An 18652-nucleotide genomic window follows, 5' to 3' on the forward strand; every position below is an offset into this window, starting at 1 on the left:
CAAAGATACCCGAAATAGGATATGTGGGCAGACTTTTTGACAAGTCAAAATTCCAATTTGAAAAATGCACACAACCACCTAATAAACTCATGCATGTGGGGTATCACTGCACTCAGATGTTGCGGAACACATATTGGGGTGTTGTTTGACAGGGACATAAAGGCTGATGGTAGAACTAGTGCAAAGAAATGGTAAAAATACCAGCAGTTGGAATACCTTGGGGTGTCTAGTTTTTACAAATATATGGTTTGATGGGGTAAATTGCATTGGCCAGCTTCAAAGATATCCAAAATAGCACATGGGGCAGAATGACCAGCTTTGGGGAAAAAATGGTTTTGAAATAGCAAAACATTACCTGTACTTATTACCCCATAACGTGCAGGGAAAAAAAAAAAATGGGTATTTGTAAACTCAGGACAAATTTATTTAGCAGGTTTTTTCATTAGCTTGAGTAAAAGATTTTTCAAGTAAAAGTTAGAAAAAGTCAATTTTTTTCCTCAAATTTTCACCATCTTACTTTTCTATATTAAATAATATGATACAATCAAAACAATGACATCTAAAGAAAGCCCTTCTTGTCCTAAAATAAACAATATATAACGTGTGTGAGTTCAGTAAACGGGATAGAATAAAATTACAGCTAAACACGAGCAGCGCAGAAATGTTAAAAACAGCCATTATTAAAATCGGCCATATTATTACATTAAAAAAAAAATATATATATATATATTAGGGCTGCAACAACTAATTGATAAAATCGATAATCGACAATGAAAATCGTTGCCAACGAATTTCATTATTGATTAGTTGAATCGATTTTTATCGATTATAAAATGAGGGTTTTTTCACCCCTCATTATATAATCCGTTTCAGTGACTCACAGCAGCAGTTCCTACTTACCAGTCCCTCCCTGTAATCACTGTGACAACTGGCCCCGCCCCTTCCTTCTTCCAGAACCACATGGCTGTGACACATCTAGCTGTAAGTATAATATTAATATTTGGGCTGCTGAAAGTTAGGGGAGGTGGGGGTTAATTTAGGGGAAGTTTTGGTTAATGGGGTGTTTAGGGTTAATTTAGGGGCAGCTATGGTTAATGGGGTGTTTGGGGTTAATTTGAGGCAGTTGTGGTTAATGGTGTGTTTAGGGTTAATTTAGGGGCTGTTGTGGTTGATGGGGTCTTTAGGGTTACTTTAGGGGATGCTGTGGTTGATGGGGTGTTTAGGGTTAATTTAGGGGCAGTTATGGTTAATGGAGTTTTTAGGGTTAATTTAGGGTAGTTGTGGTTGATGGGGTGTTTAGGGTTAATTTAATGATGAGGACTGAGTGTTAAATTAATAATGTTAACTTAAGGGGGGCAAACTAAGGGGAATCTAAATCCTGGGGGCAGTGAAGATTAACCCAGTACTTATTTATAAAAGTATGGTGTGAGTGTGCTGTGAACGGGTCTGTGACTCTATGAGGGCACTGTGAGATATCTGGGGGGTATAAGGCATATCTGGGGAGGACGGAGGGATATATCTGGGGGTTTAAGGCATATACGGTATATAAGGCATATGTGGGGAGGGCAGTGTGGCAAGTCTGGGGAGGACGGAGTGGTGTATCAGGGTGTATAAGGCATATCTGGGGCCACAGTGGCATATCTGGGGGTAGAGTGGAGTGGCATATGTGGGGAGGGCAGCGTGGAGTGGCATATGTGGGAGGCAGCGTGGCATATGTGGGAGGCAGCATGGCATGTCTGGGCTCAAATGTGCATAAATTGGGGGGCTGGTTGGGAAATAAAGACAGAAATGCATTTTATCAAAGTTTTTTTATTCTGCTGTTTGTACCGTATTTGCTCGATTATAAGACGACCCTGATTATAAGACGACCCCGCAAATCTGAATATTAATTTAGGAAAAAAAGAAAAAGCCTGAATATAAGGAGACCCTATAGGAAAAAAGTTTTACCAGTAAATGTTAATTCATGTAAACTATTTTTTTTAATAAAAGCTATGATTGAGAAAAATATTTTGGTTTTATTTCCTTCTATTTTCCAACCTGCCCCCCAGTTATGCACATCTGCCCCAGAAATGCCTTATACCCCGTATATGCCACTGTGCCCCATGATATGCCTTTTAACCCTCTAAATGCCACTGTGCCCCATGATATGCCTTTTGACCACCTATGTGCCACTCTGCCTCCAGAAATGCCTTATACCCCTATATGCCACTCTGGCATTTAGAGGGTTAAAAGGCATATTATGGGGAAGAGTGGCATATAAGGAGGTTTAAGGCATTCAGGAGGCAGAGTGGCATATAGAGGGTTAAATGGCATTTCACAGAGCACTCTGCCTCCCAGAAATGCCTTATGCCCCCCATTTAACACTCCCCAGCCCCCCAAACTTACCGGTGCTTCTGACTTCCCTGTGCGGCGAACTCTGATCTCTGACAGCAGGGGAAGGTCTGTGCGATGGACGCAGACAACCCCCGCTGCTAGCCGCACCTCCTTCCTGCTGCAGCGGAAGTGGTCTAAGCGAATCGCGTAGACATCTACACGCTGCCCCAGCTACAAACCTTGGACTCAGAAGTACCGGTAAGTGGGGGGGGGGGGTAACAGGAGGATCCAGGTTCCCTGCAGTTGCGGGGGATCTGGATCTTAGTCGTCTCATAGTCAGACCTATTTGAGGTCTGATTATAAGACGACCCCGATTTTAAGACGAGGGGTATTTTTCAGAGCATTTGCTCTGAAAAAAACCTCATCTTATAATCGAGCAAATACGGTATTTAACATCATTTGTTTATTAAATTATTTTAAATAAATGAAAAATTTACATTCATTTTTTTTATCCGATTAATCGAAAAAATAATCGGCCAACTAATCGATTATGAAAACAATCGTTAGTTGCAGCCCTAATATATATTTTTACTGATGGTTGCCTACAGTACTATAGAGTCAAGCTGCAGGGGTTGGACAGACCCTCTGGGAACTCTCAGTTCTTACTGGGCGCTGCCATCTTGTGAGAGGCAGGATGCTTCTCACTGTGGTGCTTGTTATCACTCTCAGGAGCAATCACACAGGGCCCTTGCAACTTTTTTTGGTGTTGCTGAACACCTTAATATTGTTTAACTGCAGCAACACTTTTTGAACTAAGAAAGCGATTGCTGATCGATTCTACGCTCATTTAACCCCATTACGTGCCAGGCACGTGATTGGTTGATATAATACAAAATATAGGCCATTTTATAAGCTCTTAAATGAATTTTTAGGCAACCAATAACCAATGTTTGAGTTTAGTGTTTATTGACATGTAAAACAGATAAAATGAAACAGGAGACAAAACAAAAACGTATAGACAGGTTTGGTATTGGGTAATGTATGGTTATGGGACCAGTGATGTATTTACAAGTGCCAAGTATGGATATTCATGTCACCAGTAAAAGGTTTTAGTGAGGAAATTTGCTGCAGTGTTAATCCAGCTTCCACCACTGGATTCCTTCAATCCAGGACATGTAATAGCCTTTTCTACATCTTTCTGTGGACTCTCCTCTTCTGGCAAATAGTCTGGTAAGCAGGAGTTCTTTTCCACAGGTAAATCTGTCTTTGGGAGAGGCACATAAATCTGTACACAAAGGAACTCATTAGTTGATTGGTATTGAAATCCATGGGAGCAGCAGCCAATCACATGTTTGCTAGATGAACACTGATGTTCACATAACATACATGCTGTTCCCATTGGTTTCAGGTGCATGAATATACTTCCTGGTCTCTAATGTTCAAAAAACATGAGGCACACGAGGATAAGATCATGTAACTTGACTATGGTCCTTGGGAATTGAATTGCTAGCTAGAGAGCAAGCGTTTGCCCCACCTCCTGGGATGGATCATTAAATATGTCCCATCATGTCTAGATTACATGAAATGTATCTATAAACAAATTATACAAAATATATGTATGAGACTATTACTGTATTTGGCCAAAAGACAGAAGATCACCTGGCAAATCAAGGCACCTTATGCCATCAATGATGTTCATAAAAGAATGAGAATTGTGTATAATTAGTTATTCTGTGTCAATAATAATAATAAATTGTTTTATAATATAGGCTGTGATGCTCCAATTTCTCAATCAGCTGCCAAATAAAGCCTTTGGGCACAATAAACATGTTAGGACCATTGCACTGACAGCATGCTAATAATGAGTCAAATATGAGCAAACAGTACAGTGTGTTACTGGAGATGCAATCACCACTACATGATTTAGCCTTGCTTTGTTCAGTATTGTCTTATATACACACCACAAGGGCAAAAGTATTGGGATACACTTCTAAATTATTGAATTCAGGTGTGTCAATTAGAATCAGTGCCACGTGTGTATAAAGTCAAGGTTTGGTGGATGCCAGGAGAATGTTACCTGCCTCACTGCATTGTGCCACCTGTAAAGTTTGGTGGAGGAGGGATGGGGCTGATTTTCAGGAGTTGGGCTAAGCCCCTTAGTTTCAGTGAAGAGAAATCTTTATGCTTCAGCATACCAAGATGTTTTGGACAATGCTATGCTTCCAACTTTGTGGGAACAGTTTGGGGAAGACCCTTTTCTATTCCAGCATGACTGTGCCCCAATGCACAAAGCAAGGTGCATAAAAGACATGGTTGGATGAGTTTGGTGTTGAAGAACTTGACTGGGCCGCACAGAACCCTGACCTCAACCACAAACACTTTTGGGATGAACTAGGATGAAGATAGTGAGCCAGGCCTTCTCATTCAACATCATTGCCTGACTTTACAAATGCTCTACTGGATGAGTGGGGACAATTGCCCACATAAACATTCCAAAATCTTGTGGAAAGCCTTCCCAGATAAGTAGAAGCTGTTATAGCTGCAAAGGAGGAACTAACTTCATATTAATGTCTATGTATTTAGAATATGATGTCATAAAAGTCCCTGTTGGTGTAATGGTCAGGTGTCCCAATACCTTTCTCCATTTGGTGTAGCTTGTTTTGCACATGCAGTGGGGCAAAAAAGTATTTAGTCAGCCACCAATTGTGCAAGTTCTCCCACTTACAAAGATGAGAGAGGCCTGTAATTTTCACCATAGATACACTTCAACTATGAAGACAGAATGAGACAACAAAGTCCATAAATCACATTGTCTGATTTTTAAAGAGTTTATTTGCAAATTATGGTGGAAAATACGTATTTGGTCAATAACAAAAGTTCATATCAATACTTTGTTGGCAAACGTTTTCTGTAAGTCTTCACAAGGTTTTCACACACTGTTGCTGGTATTTTGGACCATTCCTCCATGCAGATCTCCTCTTGGGATGTTTTGGGGCTGTCGTTGGGCAACACGGACTTTCAACTCCCTCCAAAGGTTTACTATGGGGTTGAGATCTGGAGACTGGCTAGGCCACTCCAGGACCTTGAAATGCTTCTTACGAAGCCATTCCTTAGTTGCCCGGGTTTGGGATCACTGTCATGCTGAAAGACCCAGCCACATTTAATTTCCAATGCCCTTGCTAATGGAAGGAGGTTTTCACTCAAAATCTCACGATACTTGGCCCCATTCATTCTTTCCTTTACACGGATCAGTCGTCCTGGTCCCTTTGCAGAAAAACAGCCCCAAAGCATGATGTTTCCACCCCCCATGCTTCATCGTAGGTATGGTGTCCTTTGGATGCAACTCATCATTCTTTCTCCTCCAAACACGACGAGTTGAGTTTCTACCAAAAAGTTCTACCTTGGTTTCATCTGACCATATGACATTCGCCAAATCCTCTTCTGGATCATCCAAATGCTCTCTAGCAAACTTCAGACGGGCCCGGACATGTACTGGCTTAAGCAGGGGGACACGTCTGGCACTGCACGATTTGAGTCCCTGGCGGCGTAGTGTGTTACTGATGGTAGCCTTTGTTACTTTGGTCCCAGCTCTCTGCAGGTGATTCACTTGGTCCCCCCGTGTGGTTCTGGGATTTTTGCTCACCGTTCTTGTGATCATTTTGACACCACAGGGTGAGATCTTGCGTGGAGCCCCAGATCGAGGGAGATTATCAGTGGTCCTGTATGTCTTCCATTTTCGAATAATTTCTCCCACAGTTGATTTCTTTACACCAAGCTGCTTGCCTATTGCAGATTCAGTCTTCCCAGCCTGGTGCAGGTCTACAATTTTGTCCTTCGACAGCTCTTTGGTCTTGGCCATAGTGGGGTTTGGACTGTTTGAACTTGTTATCAGTATAAAAGACACCTGTTCACAACCTCAAACAGGTGCCATTAATACAGGTAACGAGTGGAGGACAGAGGGGACTCTTCTATCTGTGAGAGCCAGATATCTTGCTTGTTTGTAGGTGACCAAATACTTATTTTACCGAGGAATTTACCAATGAATTCATTAGAAATCCTACAATGTGATTTCCTGTATTCTTTCCCCCCATTCTGTGTCTCATAGTTGAAGTGTACCTATGGTGAAAATTACAGGCCTTTTTAAGTGGGAGAACTTGCACAATTGGTGGCTGACTAAATACTTTTTTGCCCCACTGTATTACCAGAGATATGATGCTTTGAGTGTTGGCTCTATAATCTGTACGCACCTCATTGCCTGATTCATTCTTTATCACTTGCTGTGCTTGCAACACTCTTGTTTCAGCAATTGCCGATGCCAATGACTGCAACAGAAAATTAAAATACAGAACTGTACCAGGATAACTTTGAGGCAAAGGCAGCTTAACAGGCAAGCATACGCATTGTGTTTCTTACAACAGACAATACGTAAATGAGCATGCAATAGAGACACATGGCAATATTGTGCCCCTGATGCTATAATGCAGGGTTGTCAATCTCAATTAAGGGGAGGCCTGTGGATCTGCAAATGCAATTGGCACAATATAAAGTAATCCCATCCATTTTATTGGTGGCCAAAACGTATAGGCCGAAAATAGCATTATCGGCAAAATGACAAAACAAAAATAATCATCCGCAGGGAATGCGTGTCACCTCATGTGACTCCTCCCCTGGGCAGGTCAAGAGAAGTTCAAAAGACCGCGAGCAACACAGAGGGAGACGCCCCGTGCGTAAGTCTGCGAGCCGCACCTGAAGATCTGCAGTTCAGGTTAAGGTGCGGGTGAGTATACGTGAATGAGGGAATGAATGCTTGTGATGAATGAATATGCATTGTGACAGGGCCAGGCTAGCTGGCTCATTTTCTTCATGTGAAGTTTAGCCGGGTCATGGAGCATTTTGTGTCCAGTTCGTGATACTGTGACCCGGTAATATTTTATAACGTGTTTTATTTTTTAACCGGCCCAGATACTGAATGTGGCTGCAGCTCCAGCCTTCAAACGAACAATCATGTAACCTGACTGCAGCTCTTAATCAGCAAGCACAGCCCTGTTTGCCCAGAAAGCACCCGCACTACGGGGGGGATAACACAGGTGGGGGATAACCATTGCATTCCTTAATCCCCTCACTTGATACATCGCCTGTGTACTGATGGGATTTGTAGGTGATGGGATTGGGGGTTGGGTTCGGTGCACATTGAATTGAGATTATATACACACTCCTATCAAGCCCAGGTTCCAGCATGTACTGGCAGCTGTACTAGCAGCTAACATCAATCACACTCATATTATGCCCAGGCAGCCAGTACATGCTGGACCTTGGGCATGATAGGAGTGTCATCCTATCCCACATTTCGTATACATGGTGTCTAGGGCTGAAACAACGAATCGATAAAATCGATAATAATCGATAACGGAAATAGTTGTCGACGATTTCCGTTATCGATTAATCGAGTGATCGATTCGTTGTTGGAGCACTCGGCTCCTTTTACTTACCTCCGCGAGCGTTCCCCGCTTCCGCTACACGCGCTGCACTCTCCGCCTTCTTCTAGTTGCGTGTGGCTCCGTTCGCACAGAGCGGTTCGCTCTGTGCGAGTGGCTCCGTTCGCACAGAGCGGTTCGCTCTGTGCGAGTGGCTCCTTTCGCACAGAGCGGTTCGCTCTGTGCGAGTGGCTCCTTTCGCACAGAGCGATTCGCGGGGGTGGGGGTGGGGTTTCAGGGGATGCAGGGCAGAGTGGGGGTGGGGGGGCAGGCCAGGGTAGGAGACTGAGTGCAGGGCAGAGTGGGGGTGGGGATGCAGGGCAGGGGGTGGGGATGCAGGGCAGGAGACTGGGTGCAGGGCAGAGTTGGAGACTGGGTGCAGGGGCACAGTGCCAGGGCTGGGTGCAAAGTGCCAGGGCTGGGTGCAAAGTGCTGGGTGCAAAGTGCCAGGGCTGGGGCAAAGTGCTGAGTGCAAAGTGCCAGGGCTGGGTGCAAAGTGCCGGGTGCAAAGTGCTGGGTGCAAAGTGCCAGGGCTGGGTGCAAAGTGCTGGGTGCAAAGTGCGAGGGCTGGGGCAAAGTGCTGGGTGCAAAGTGCCAGGGCTGGGTGCAAAGTGCCGGGTGCAAAGTGCCAGGGGTGGGGCAAAGTGCCAGGGGTGGGGCAAAGTGCTGGGTGCAAAGTGCCAGGGCTGGGTGCAAAGTGCCGGGTGCAAAGTTTCTTGAACAGTAATAGTCCACCTCTTTTCAGAATGTTTGGGGTTATTTTGTTTCATAAATATTGTGTTTGGGTTTTTGTACTTTGAAAATATTGTTTTTTTATTACATCATAACAAAATAAGAATGTTAATGTAAATTTTAAGTTGTTTTTTAACATCCAGTTCATTAAATTATTTTAAATAAACAAAAAATTTGCATATTGGTTTTTTTTATCTGATTAATCGATTAATCGAAAAAATAATCGGCCAACCAATCGATTATTAAAATAATTGTTAGTTGCAGCCCTAATGGTGTCATTCAATCACACTGACTACTATCATGCCCAAGCAGCCATCACATGCTGGAATCTTCCAGATTCCAGCATAAATCGACTGCCTCAGCATTATAGGAGTTTAATTGCATTTATATCTATAACTGCTGTTTGAGTTTATTATTATTTATGTTATTTATTTTTTGTCCAATTTTAGCGTGTTTCTTATATTTAACCCTAAACTTGTCTGATCCCCGGACTTTTTTTGGGGGGGGGGGGTTCTGCCAAGTGCATCCTGAATTGTCGGTCCAGAATTTTTATTTCGGTGCATCCCTACCATCATAGCTTTAGTTATCTGATGCATTAATACACTCTATTCTTCAGATTGACCTGTGTTCCCGCAACTCACATAACTCAGACACTGGCACAACCCAGTGACGCAACGATCACAAGCACTCGCACAATTCTCATTCACTAAAAGAAGTGTTGGCAGGGAAGCTTTGTTTTCAACTTCCTCACGTTATTCATTATGAAGGGCTAACACCTATTAGGTTTTCTCCAACAAGAAGTGGTGAGTAGGCCCTGTATAATTAAATAAGTAAGAATTTGTCTGTGTTTCATTACTACACATAATGCAGGGACTACACAGAGGTGACTCTTCAGAATTAACTGCCTCCAGCTACCAAAGCCATCTCTGTGCAACCTCTACACGGACTGCGTATCTGATGAAACCCAAAAACGAGTGAAAGTGTCATTTGTTGAAACTCTTTCTTAGCTTTTGTGAGCGGTTACAGGCGCTTACCAACCAGATGATGGGACCTCACTGTTGTCAACCAAGCAAGGTAATACATATAAACCGTTCAAGACACAGTTTCTTGATCATTATTATTTGCGGTGTAACAGATCCTTGTTAAGCTTATCAGTGGGAGTACTGCACCTGCCATGGAAAGTGACTTTTTTCATTTACTGTTATTGGGTACAACGTCATACTTGGGCACGCTAAGTTACTGTGATAGAGGAACGTGGGTGGCATCTGAGAAATGTATCTCTTTAATCTTGAGAAACGCGAACGTAGTTCTCAAAGCTTGCTGTAACTCCCAGAAGAATTTTGATTGACATGTGAGCTTACCTCTGTTGTAAGATCGGATTTTACTCGTATAGTGCATCTCTTCATAGCTATTTGAAAAGTAAAGCTGATAACACCTTTCACTCTTAGTAGCGCCTCTTCAAGAATATTTTTCCTTTCCTAATATAAATAAAAGTAAATTACTTTATCAACATGCAGAGCTTATGCATTTGGGACAAGAAAATCAAACAAGGTGGTTGCACTTCTTTGCCCAAATAAATATATACTTTTCGTTTAGCAATCAGTACAATTATTTTGAAGATATTTTGCTTAATCATTTTACTCATGGCCAGCATTATCTAATCAACCTCCTGTCTATGTTCTCACTCTTGATCGTCTACACTGCAATAGGTAAACAAAGCTACATATGGCTGTTTATTGTACAGGACTGTAATGTAGGATTTTAGGACAGCAATAGATACACTACGTAAAATGTTTTCTAACAAATTTGTTATGATTATGTAGGGATGACTTAACTCTCGATGAAATAAGGACATGTTGTGGGTTGTAGCTAAGGGGGACCTGCCATCCCCAAAGTTATGCTGAAAATGCCTAAAATTTGCAATACTCCCAATTCTTACCACATCATCAAGTCCATGGATATGAAGAGTTATAGTTTTTGCTCTCTTGATTGAGCTACTAATGAAAAATTGGTGTTTTGTCTTCCTAAGGTTTGATTCTGGAGTGTACACATTAACAGGGGGTTTCAAAGACGAATGGATGTTCTGTGCAACTTGTCTGATTTCATCAGCAATATCATGCCTTTAAAAAAAAAAAGAAAAAAAAATCTGTTTTATTTTTCAGATCTACTCAATGAGCTATGGTGGTGGATACTGCAATGTGTCGAGAAAGAGCTCCCACGGAAAACAGTGTCCGAACAGACCACCACCTGCAGCATTTGCTGGGCCAGAGATGGAGCTACCTGGAGGTGAGTATGTCCATGTGTAGGGAGATGTGTTTAACATCTCCTGTATGGAAACTAGCTAGGAGAAGTGGCAAACACATATTCACCGATTCTGCAAAAACACCCAAAAAAGTAAAGTGCATATGAAAGCCGGATCGTCCCATTAACAAATCCAAAGTCATCTGTGCGTATTTTTAAATGCCATGCCTGGCTTGAGTGAGAGGTAGACATGTGAGTAGAAGGTATACCAGCGTGAGATTATAGGGCCGAAGGAAAAATGTGGGGGGTGAGGCTTCTTACAGCTTCTCCATCTGTTAATGTGTCTGCAAAGCAAGTTTTCTATACCAAAAACATCCTTGTTTGTCCATTGAATAAAGAGGTCTCCAAATTTATTAAATTAAAAATGATCTCACCTGTTTCTTATATTGTCCAAGCTAACCATCATGCCAAGTTCATTTCTCATTATTTCATGGTGACAGGGGTTTTCACATAGATAAGCAATTGTCTGTTGTAAAAGTGACAATTGATGAGCATCAAGGAACACTTCAGCCCTATGCTCATGTAAATGCATTTAAACTTGAACTCCAGCACATCTTACTGTATGCAAATTGGTGCAGACATTCTTTAGTCATTGGGGTTGGAAAATAAGATGCCCCCACCGGAGCAACCAATAGTATGGTCCAGTAGGTATGAATATTCCACTGGTTGCGCTGGTGATAACATCCTTGAAACTTTGCACCAAAATCACTTTTTCTATACAAACTCACTTTTAGGGCTGCAACAACTAATCGATAATAATCGATAATGAAAATCGTTGACAACCAATTTCGTTATCGATTAGTTGCAGCAGCTGCTACTTACACTTCCTCCCTGGCCCACCCACTTCCTTCTTCCAGTCCCTCCCTGCAGTCACTGCCGATTGGCTGCAAGGAGGGACTGAGAGAAAGGGGCGGGGCCTATCGGCAGTGACTGCAGGGAGGGACAGGGAGCGAGAAAGGGGCGGGACCAAAGTGCCGATTGGGCCCGCCCATTTCCTATATCCATGTAATACCCATTGTACTGGGTAATTACATGGTAATTACTGGGTAATGTTAATAATACTTTGGTATTAGTTGTATTTCCTGGTGTCTATTAATTTAAATAGCACCTTAATATGTTAATATTAAGGTGCTATTTAAATTAATAGACACCAGGAAATACAACTAATACCAAAGTTATATTTCCTATGATATCATCTATGTCTCACCTTGAGAGCACACTCAACAACACGTATTTCCTGATGGCTCAGAAAGAGAATTAGACCAGCAAGGCAGCTCTTGTCCTTCACGATGCTTGTTCTATTAAGCGGGTCTGAAGAAAGGTCCTTCAGATGGGTAACCACAGTTAATGCATCCATTATCGAGTGAACCAATCTATAACAAAACAAAAAAACAGAATGACGGATCTGTGCATAAACATATAAAAGTATGTGGACAACGCTCCTTGTTATTGAGATTAGACGTTTCGGTAACATCCATTTCTAACAGGTGTATATGCCATCTCCATAGACAAACATAGGCAGTAATATGGGTCATACTAAAGAGCTCAGTGAGATGTGCCAAGCGTGAGATGTAGTGGTGTAAAGCGTCACTGGACTGTGAAGCAGTGGAAATGTTCTCTGGAGTGATGAATCACACTTTACTATCTGGAAGTCTGACAGATAAATCTGGGTTTGGCGGGTGCTAGGAGAACGCTACCTAGTAGAATGCATAGTGCCCTCTGTACAATCTGGGGTTGTTTTTCAGGGTTTGGCCTAGGCTTACTTCCAGTGATGGGTAATGTTAATGCTACGGCATACAAGAACATTTTAGACAATTGTATGCTTCCAACTTTGTGGCACCATATCCTGGAGGGCCTGTTCTGATTCCAGCATGACTGTGCCCCACTGCACAAAGCAAGGTCTATTAGAAGATGTGGCTTGATGATTTTGGTGTGGAGAAACTTTAAACCCATCGAACACTTTTAGGATAATTACGGACACTGATTGCAAGCCACGTCAGAGCCTGATCTCACAAATGCTCTACTGGATGAATGGGCAAAAATTCCCACAGAAACAGTCCAAAATCCTACGGAAACCCTTCCCAGAAGCGTGAAGGCTGTTCTAGCTGCAAAGGGGGGTACCAGCTACATATTAAGGTCTACGGGTTTTGGGATGTGACGTCCAACAAGCCCATAAGGGTGATGGTCAGGTGTCCACATGCTTTTGGTATATCAGAATTCTGCAGCCAGGTATAACATCATCATTCCAATCTAAAACTCTAATCCAAACAAATCAGGTAAAACGCATCGTGTGGACGGTCCGCACGATGCACCTAGACAACCTCCCGTGGGAAGTGCTGGCAGGGGAGGCTGTCTGATCGTATCGGGGATTAGGATGCAGGTCCCCTGCACCGCTGCGGGGGATCTGTATCCAAACCCCCCTGCCTGCCCGGCGCCCGGGATTCTGCAGACAGCCCCGCGAAGTAGAATAGTCATTAGAAGCGAAGGTAATTTTGAAATCCCCCCTATTCACGCGTTTATCTACTGACCCGACATAGAGCTATTACGAAGCCTGTCACCGGTAGCGGTTCACACGTTCCAACGTTTACCGTAATGTCACGAATGGGTGCATTACCGATCACTAAGGTTCGCAGGAACGGAAGCCAATGGACAGCACTTGGCAGCAACAACCAAGGCTTGTCTTATTGCTTTTGCCCTAAACTCCAATGACCGTTCACTTTACACCATGACAACCCAACAACCGGGGTTAATATAACCGAACGTCGTTAGCAGCGATAAAACCACCTACACGTCTATTACATAAGGATACGGGATGGGTCTGAGTAGCAGACGGCCGATTATTGCCAAGCTCTCCTTCTTCTCCCGGTATTCTAAATTCGAACACAACGCTACAGCACCGGATACCCGTGATTGGCTGCGCATGTGTCACAACCCTTAGCTGACCAGTCAGCTTGCCTCCTGTGTTCTCGCGGTGTTCAGTTTGAAAGTTGTCTCGTCCTCTACTCACTTCTCGCTTCCTGATCGCTTCGCCTGCGAGTGTGCCCGAGCGTACGCTAACGGGGAACCGAGTGCCACAGACCTCCAGGTAAAACGAGCTCTGGCTCTGCGAATTATCAAGCGCTCCTAACTCGTTTTGTGTCTTTAGAGGCATAGGATCTGAGGTCACATAAGAACCCCTCGGACAGTGTACTCTTTCCATTTTGTTCTGCTGTAAAGACGACTCCTACCTTAATCCCAAATTCTCTTACTGTGTGAACCTCTACCACATGTGCTGAGAGCTTCCGTTTATCTACCACAATCTCAGTAAAGTGCAGAGAGCATGTTTGTAAAAAGTAAGCACAAATTTCCATCTTTCTGAAATAATTTACTCAGTATATAGGACTGTATATAGGAGAATGGATCGTGGTACATGTGGCCCAAAATCTTTCCGTGTTTGCCAGACTGTAGATAACATAAATGGGCCACCCCATCATACATGGTTTACAGACGGTGAATGGACCCTTTCCATAGTTGCCAACTGTACCCATTTGGAAGTTGTGTCTAACGGTGCAGATGAATGCACGGAAGTCTCTATACGGCCAGGGCTTGCATGTAAAGTTAACAGTGCCCACCATTACATACTGCTCTTGGCGCTATTCACTAAAAGAAGAACCGCCCCTTGTGAGCTTCTGCGGCAGAAAGAGCTTGGCTGGCCCTGTATAATGCATAGGTAAGTCAGTGACAGTCTCCTCAGACACTGAATTATTCATTAAGCAGGGAGAGCTCAGCCCTGTTGAAATCTCCCAGTTCCGGCTCTTCATGATGAATAATGAAGTGACTCTCCTGTGTCAGCTCTCCCTTCAGTGAATTTGTGATGCGAATGCGTGCCCACAAGGATTTTAAATGTTAACCCAGCGGTCCCCATGTTTGGCGTTTCAGTTTTTATTCTCGTATAACGTTGTGTATATCGTGTGTGTTCTTTCGTTATTGTGTGTTATTCTTTTTCAGGCCATGCACAAAATGTTTGGCGTTTGAAAGGATCGTGCAGAGTGCAAGCTGAGTTATCTGGACCTTTAAATGTCGCTGCTTTTGGAGCTCGTAAGACAGCTGTTTGAATATCTGGGGATACCAGATGATCGGGTAACGGACATCGTTTCTGTGACGTGACATGTCCTGTGCCATATATAATATATATATATATATATATATATATATATATATATATATATACACCGTATTTGCTCGATTATAAGACGACCCCGATTATAAGACGACCCCTCAAATTTTGGATCTTATTGGGGAAAAAAAGAAAAGGCCTGAATATAAGACGACCCTAATGGGAAAAAAATCAAAACCACTGTTTTTGTGTTTTTTTCTTTCTCACCTGTCAGTGGGAATAGCAGATCTATATGTCCCATCAACATGTCCCATCAACATGTCCCATGCTCCTCAGTCACGCTTAAAGGGGTCTGGGAATCATGGGAAATGTAGTTCACTAGGTTGTGCCCCTAATTGAACCAGCTATGCAAATCATTCCTACCTGACAGTCTATGCTCCTCTTCACAAATTGTGAACAGGAGCACAGACTGTCAGGTAGGACTGATTTGCATAGAATCATAGGCACAAAACGTAAAAAACGAAGCTGGGTCAGGTGAGAACAGCGCGACCCACGTGACCCGCGCATCTGTTATGGTCACAGCTTCCGATTCGGCCGCATCGGAGGATGCTGAAGCCGCGGATTACGGAGGCGGAGGCGGCGGCTGCCGCGGATACGGAGTCGGCGGCTCCCGCGAATACAGAAACGGCGACGGCTGCCGCGAATACAGAAGCGGCGGCGGCTGCCGTGAATACAGAAGCGGCGGCAGCTGCCGCGAATACAGAAGCGGCGGCGGTGGCTGCAGCTGATACGGCGGCGGCGGCTGCCGATGGAATTGTGAGGTATCGTGGGGATGATCTGAGGCCTGATTACAAGACGACCTCGATTATAAGACGAGGTCGGTTTTTCAGAAGTTTTTTTCTGGAAAAAACCTCGTCTTATAATCGAGCAAATACGGTATATATATTAATGTAGATTGGCCGTTACAAAATAAAATCTCTATATGCAGACCTGGAGGCTGCCGTTTGTGATTTTGCTGTACGTTAATATAGGTCCAAGCCTCGTGAGCATCTGCTGGAGGAAGAACTTGGCTGGTCCTGCACAATGCATCATTCAATATGTGAAGCTTCTGTGGTTTCATTAAGCATTTTACACGGTCAGCCAAGGACTTTATGTCCTTAAAGGACAGTTCTGGTCATTTTCTTTTCCTCTCCTCATCTGGCAGCCTTCCCCTCTCTTACATGTCTCTTTGTGAAAGGAGCCTAATCCCGATGGCAGTGCATCATCATGCTTGGTAGATGCCAGTTGTTTTGAAGGGACACAGCAGCCTCAGTTAATGCATATGATAGTTATGTTGACCCTTTAACTTCTGCTCCCCCAATACATTTGCCTTTTTTTCCTCCCCCTGAGCTGGTAAGCCTATGTATGGGATAGTTAGGGAGATCAGAGCAGTGGCACACCAGTGGGCTTGATTGCCCAAGAGGATGATCTGCTCCCCAGTTTAACTGCTGGGGGAGTTCACCACCCAGGTCAGAAACGTCACTGTATACACATACCTGGGAACTCTCCGGGTAAAGCACCGCTTCTCTGGATCTTTAGCCGGAAACTCCAGGTCCCACTTCCCCCTCAAACCACGCCATTTTTCCTGCGATATTAGTTGGATCGCTCACTGACATCGGCAGCAGCGCCTGCCCACATCCCGAGAAGGGAGAGCTCCATGTAGCTGGAGCCTGGAAGTCCCCAGGAATGTGCCTGCACGAGAGTATTGTCTGTTGATAAAATGAACAGAGTTTATTCCATAAGAACAGGTGCTGGGATGTTTTCAATTCTGATGACATTTGAAATGTTGGTTTTATATTTGCTGTAACTGCATTCTTTTTCTTCAGCTTGATCAAATATGGCAGAGCTACGCCAACAGGCGCAGAATTCTACTGGCTCTACAGCTTTATCTTCCTCCATGGTTACTTCAAAGGATTAATCTCCAGGTACGATAATATATTTATGTACATAATGCAACAATATTTTACGTTTTCACGAGAATTGGTTTCAAATTGGAAAAGACAAAAATCTGCCTTCAATCATTAATGCCGAACAGGCTAAGCTTTGTTGTAGGGCTGCAACAACGAATTGATAATAATCGATTATGAAAATCGTTCTTAGCTCGGAAAAACTCCCCTCCTTCTAGAATCTTACCTCAAATAGAGATCGGATTATAACACTAGAATCCAGATCCCCCGCAGCGCTGCAGGAGACCTGGATTCTCCTCTCTGTCAGCCGGTGGGGGTCTGTGCAAAACGCGCAGTCATCCTCCACTTCTCCCCTAGGCAGGCAGACCAGCAACAGCAAAAATGAGCCTCCATAAGCCCTTTGTTGACTCATGTAGGCATGGAAGCCTACAGCAGTCATCAGAGACTCCTCCCTGCAATGGCTGGTCTATAGACCAGCAATTGCGTCCCAGCTGCCAGAGGTAGCTTCAGGGACAGGGAAGAGGGTTCTTCTGGAGACCAGCACCAACCCTCCCCTGCTGCCTGATCGCTACATGAGCGACAGTGTAGCGTTAACCCCTTCAATGCCACAATTGTGTTCACATTTGTCCCCACAAGCTTCTGGGTACTAAATATCAGTCAATGCTGTGCTCCAATGAAACATCAGCATTGAAAGAGTTAAAAAAAAACCAAAAAAAACCAGCACTGACCTGAAAGTCCAGGATGCTTCCAGGTCAAATGATGTGAGTTTAGTAAGTGAGCTGATGATGATCAGATCACTCCTGACCAACTGTTAGTTTAAAAAAAATCCTGGCTCCTGACTCGCTGTAATATTTGATTTATTGTTTATATTGTCCATATATTTTTATATATATATATATATATATATATATATATATATATATTGTATTGTGTATTATCTATTCTTTTTTTGTCTATTTATTAAAGCATATATTTTAGCGCTGTCAGTTTTTCTTATATCAGGGGGGTATAAGGCATATCAGGGGGGCACAGTGGCATATCAGGGGGCACAGTGGCATATAGGAGGTATAAGGGATATCAGGGGCACAGTGGCATCTCTGGCATATAGGAGATGTAAGGCATTTCTAGGGCAGAGAGGCAAGCTGGGAGTGAGATGTGCATAACTGGGGGCAGGTTGGCAAATAAAAGAAAATATAAACAAGAGGCATTTTTCTCAATCATAGTTTTTTATTAAATATGAAAAAATAGTTTACATTAATATTTACTAGTAAAACCTTTTTTGGTATTTTGGTAAAACTTAGTTTGAGGAATAATGTGTTTTGGGTTCTTGTACCTTTAAAATATAGCTTTAATTATTATGGGGGGGGCGGAGCTAGCGCTCAAAGAAGATGGCCGCATAAGCCGATAGCTTTGCTCACCGTCCGATTTATACGCTTATTTCCTCTGCCTGACCCAGCCGATGGGGAAAACTAATCGTGCGGGGACTACCCCCAGATCCTCCGGGATGCGGGACAGACCGTCTAACCCTTCTGTCCGGTCGTTTTTCCACGGCCCAGGCGATCAGGACTCCCGCGACTCAGAGCCCAAGATGGCGCCATCTCCCGCTAGTCAAGCTAGCGACTGCTCGGATGATGGCCTTCGCGACCAGGTCTCGAGCTGCCCACCTTCGTTGGTTGCTGGCCCATCGTGGCAGGAGGCTTTAAAAGCACTCCCGACGAAGGCTGATTTGGTGGCCGTGATCGATGCATCGTTGGACCAGGCCCTCCAGGGCGTCCGGGCCGACCTTGTGG

The 18652-nt window shown here is 43.7% G+C and overlaps 1 protein-coding gene across 1 annotated transcript; it reads right to left on the reverse strand.

Annotated features, from left to right (window-relative positions):
• Positions 1-3406: 3406 nt before the first annotated feature.
• Positions 3407-11223, reverse strand: LOC149275613 (armadillo repeat-containing protein 1-like). The gene is made up of 5 exons (XM_089504528.1): positions 11195-11223; positions 10459-10639; positions 9881-9997; positions 6561-6635; positions 3407-3598 (listed from the first exon to the last, which is right to left on the reverse strand). Exons 1-5 carry the CDS (start codon positions 11221-11223, stop codon positions 3407-3409), a joined length of 594 nt encoding a protein of 197 aa, XP_089360654.1.
• Positions 11224-18652: the final 7429 nt, after the last annotated feature.

This window comes from Sceloporus occidentalis, unplaced genomic scaffold (genome assembly GCF_023333645.1).
Source record: "Sceloporus occidentalis isolate IW3139 unplaced genomic scaffold, rSceOcc1.0.p SCAF_275, whole genome shotgun sequence".
Lineage (NCBI taxonomy): Eukaryota > Metazoa > Chordata > Lepidosauria > Squamata > Phrynosomatidae > Sceloporus > Sceloporus occidentalis.

Bases quoted from the DNA above. Each gene is read 5' to 3' on its own strand.
- LOC149275613 (XM_089504528.1), bottom strand. From the start codon at position 11,223: ATGGTTAGCTTGGACAATATAAGAAACAG. The intron at 10,640-11,194 runs GTGAGATCATTT...TTTTTTTTAAAG, and splicing joins TTGGACAATATAAGAAACAG to GCATGATATTGCTGATGAAA. The intron at 6,636-9,880 runs GTAAGCTCACAT...TTTCTGTTGCAG, and splicing joins AATCCGATCTTACAACAGAG to TCATTGGCATCGGCAATTGC.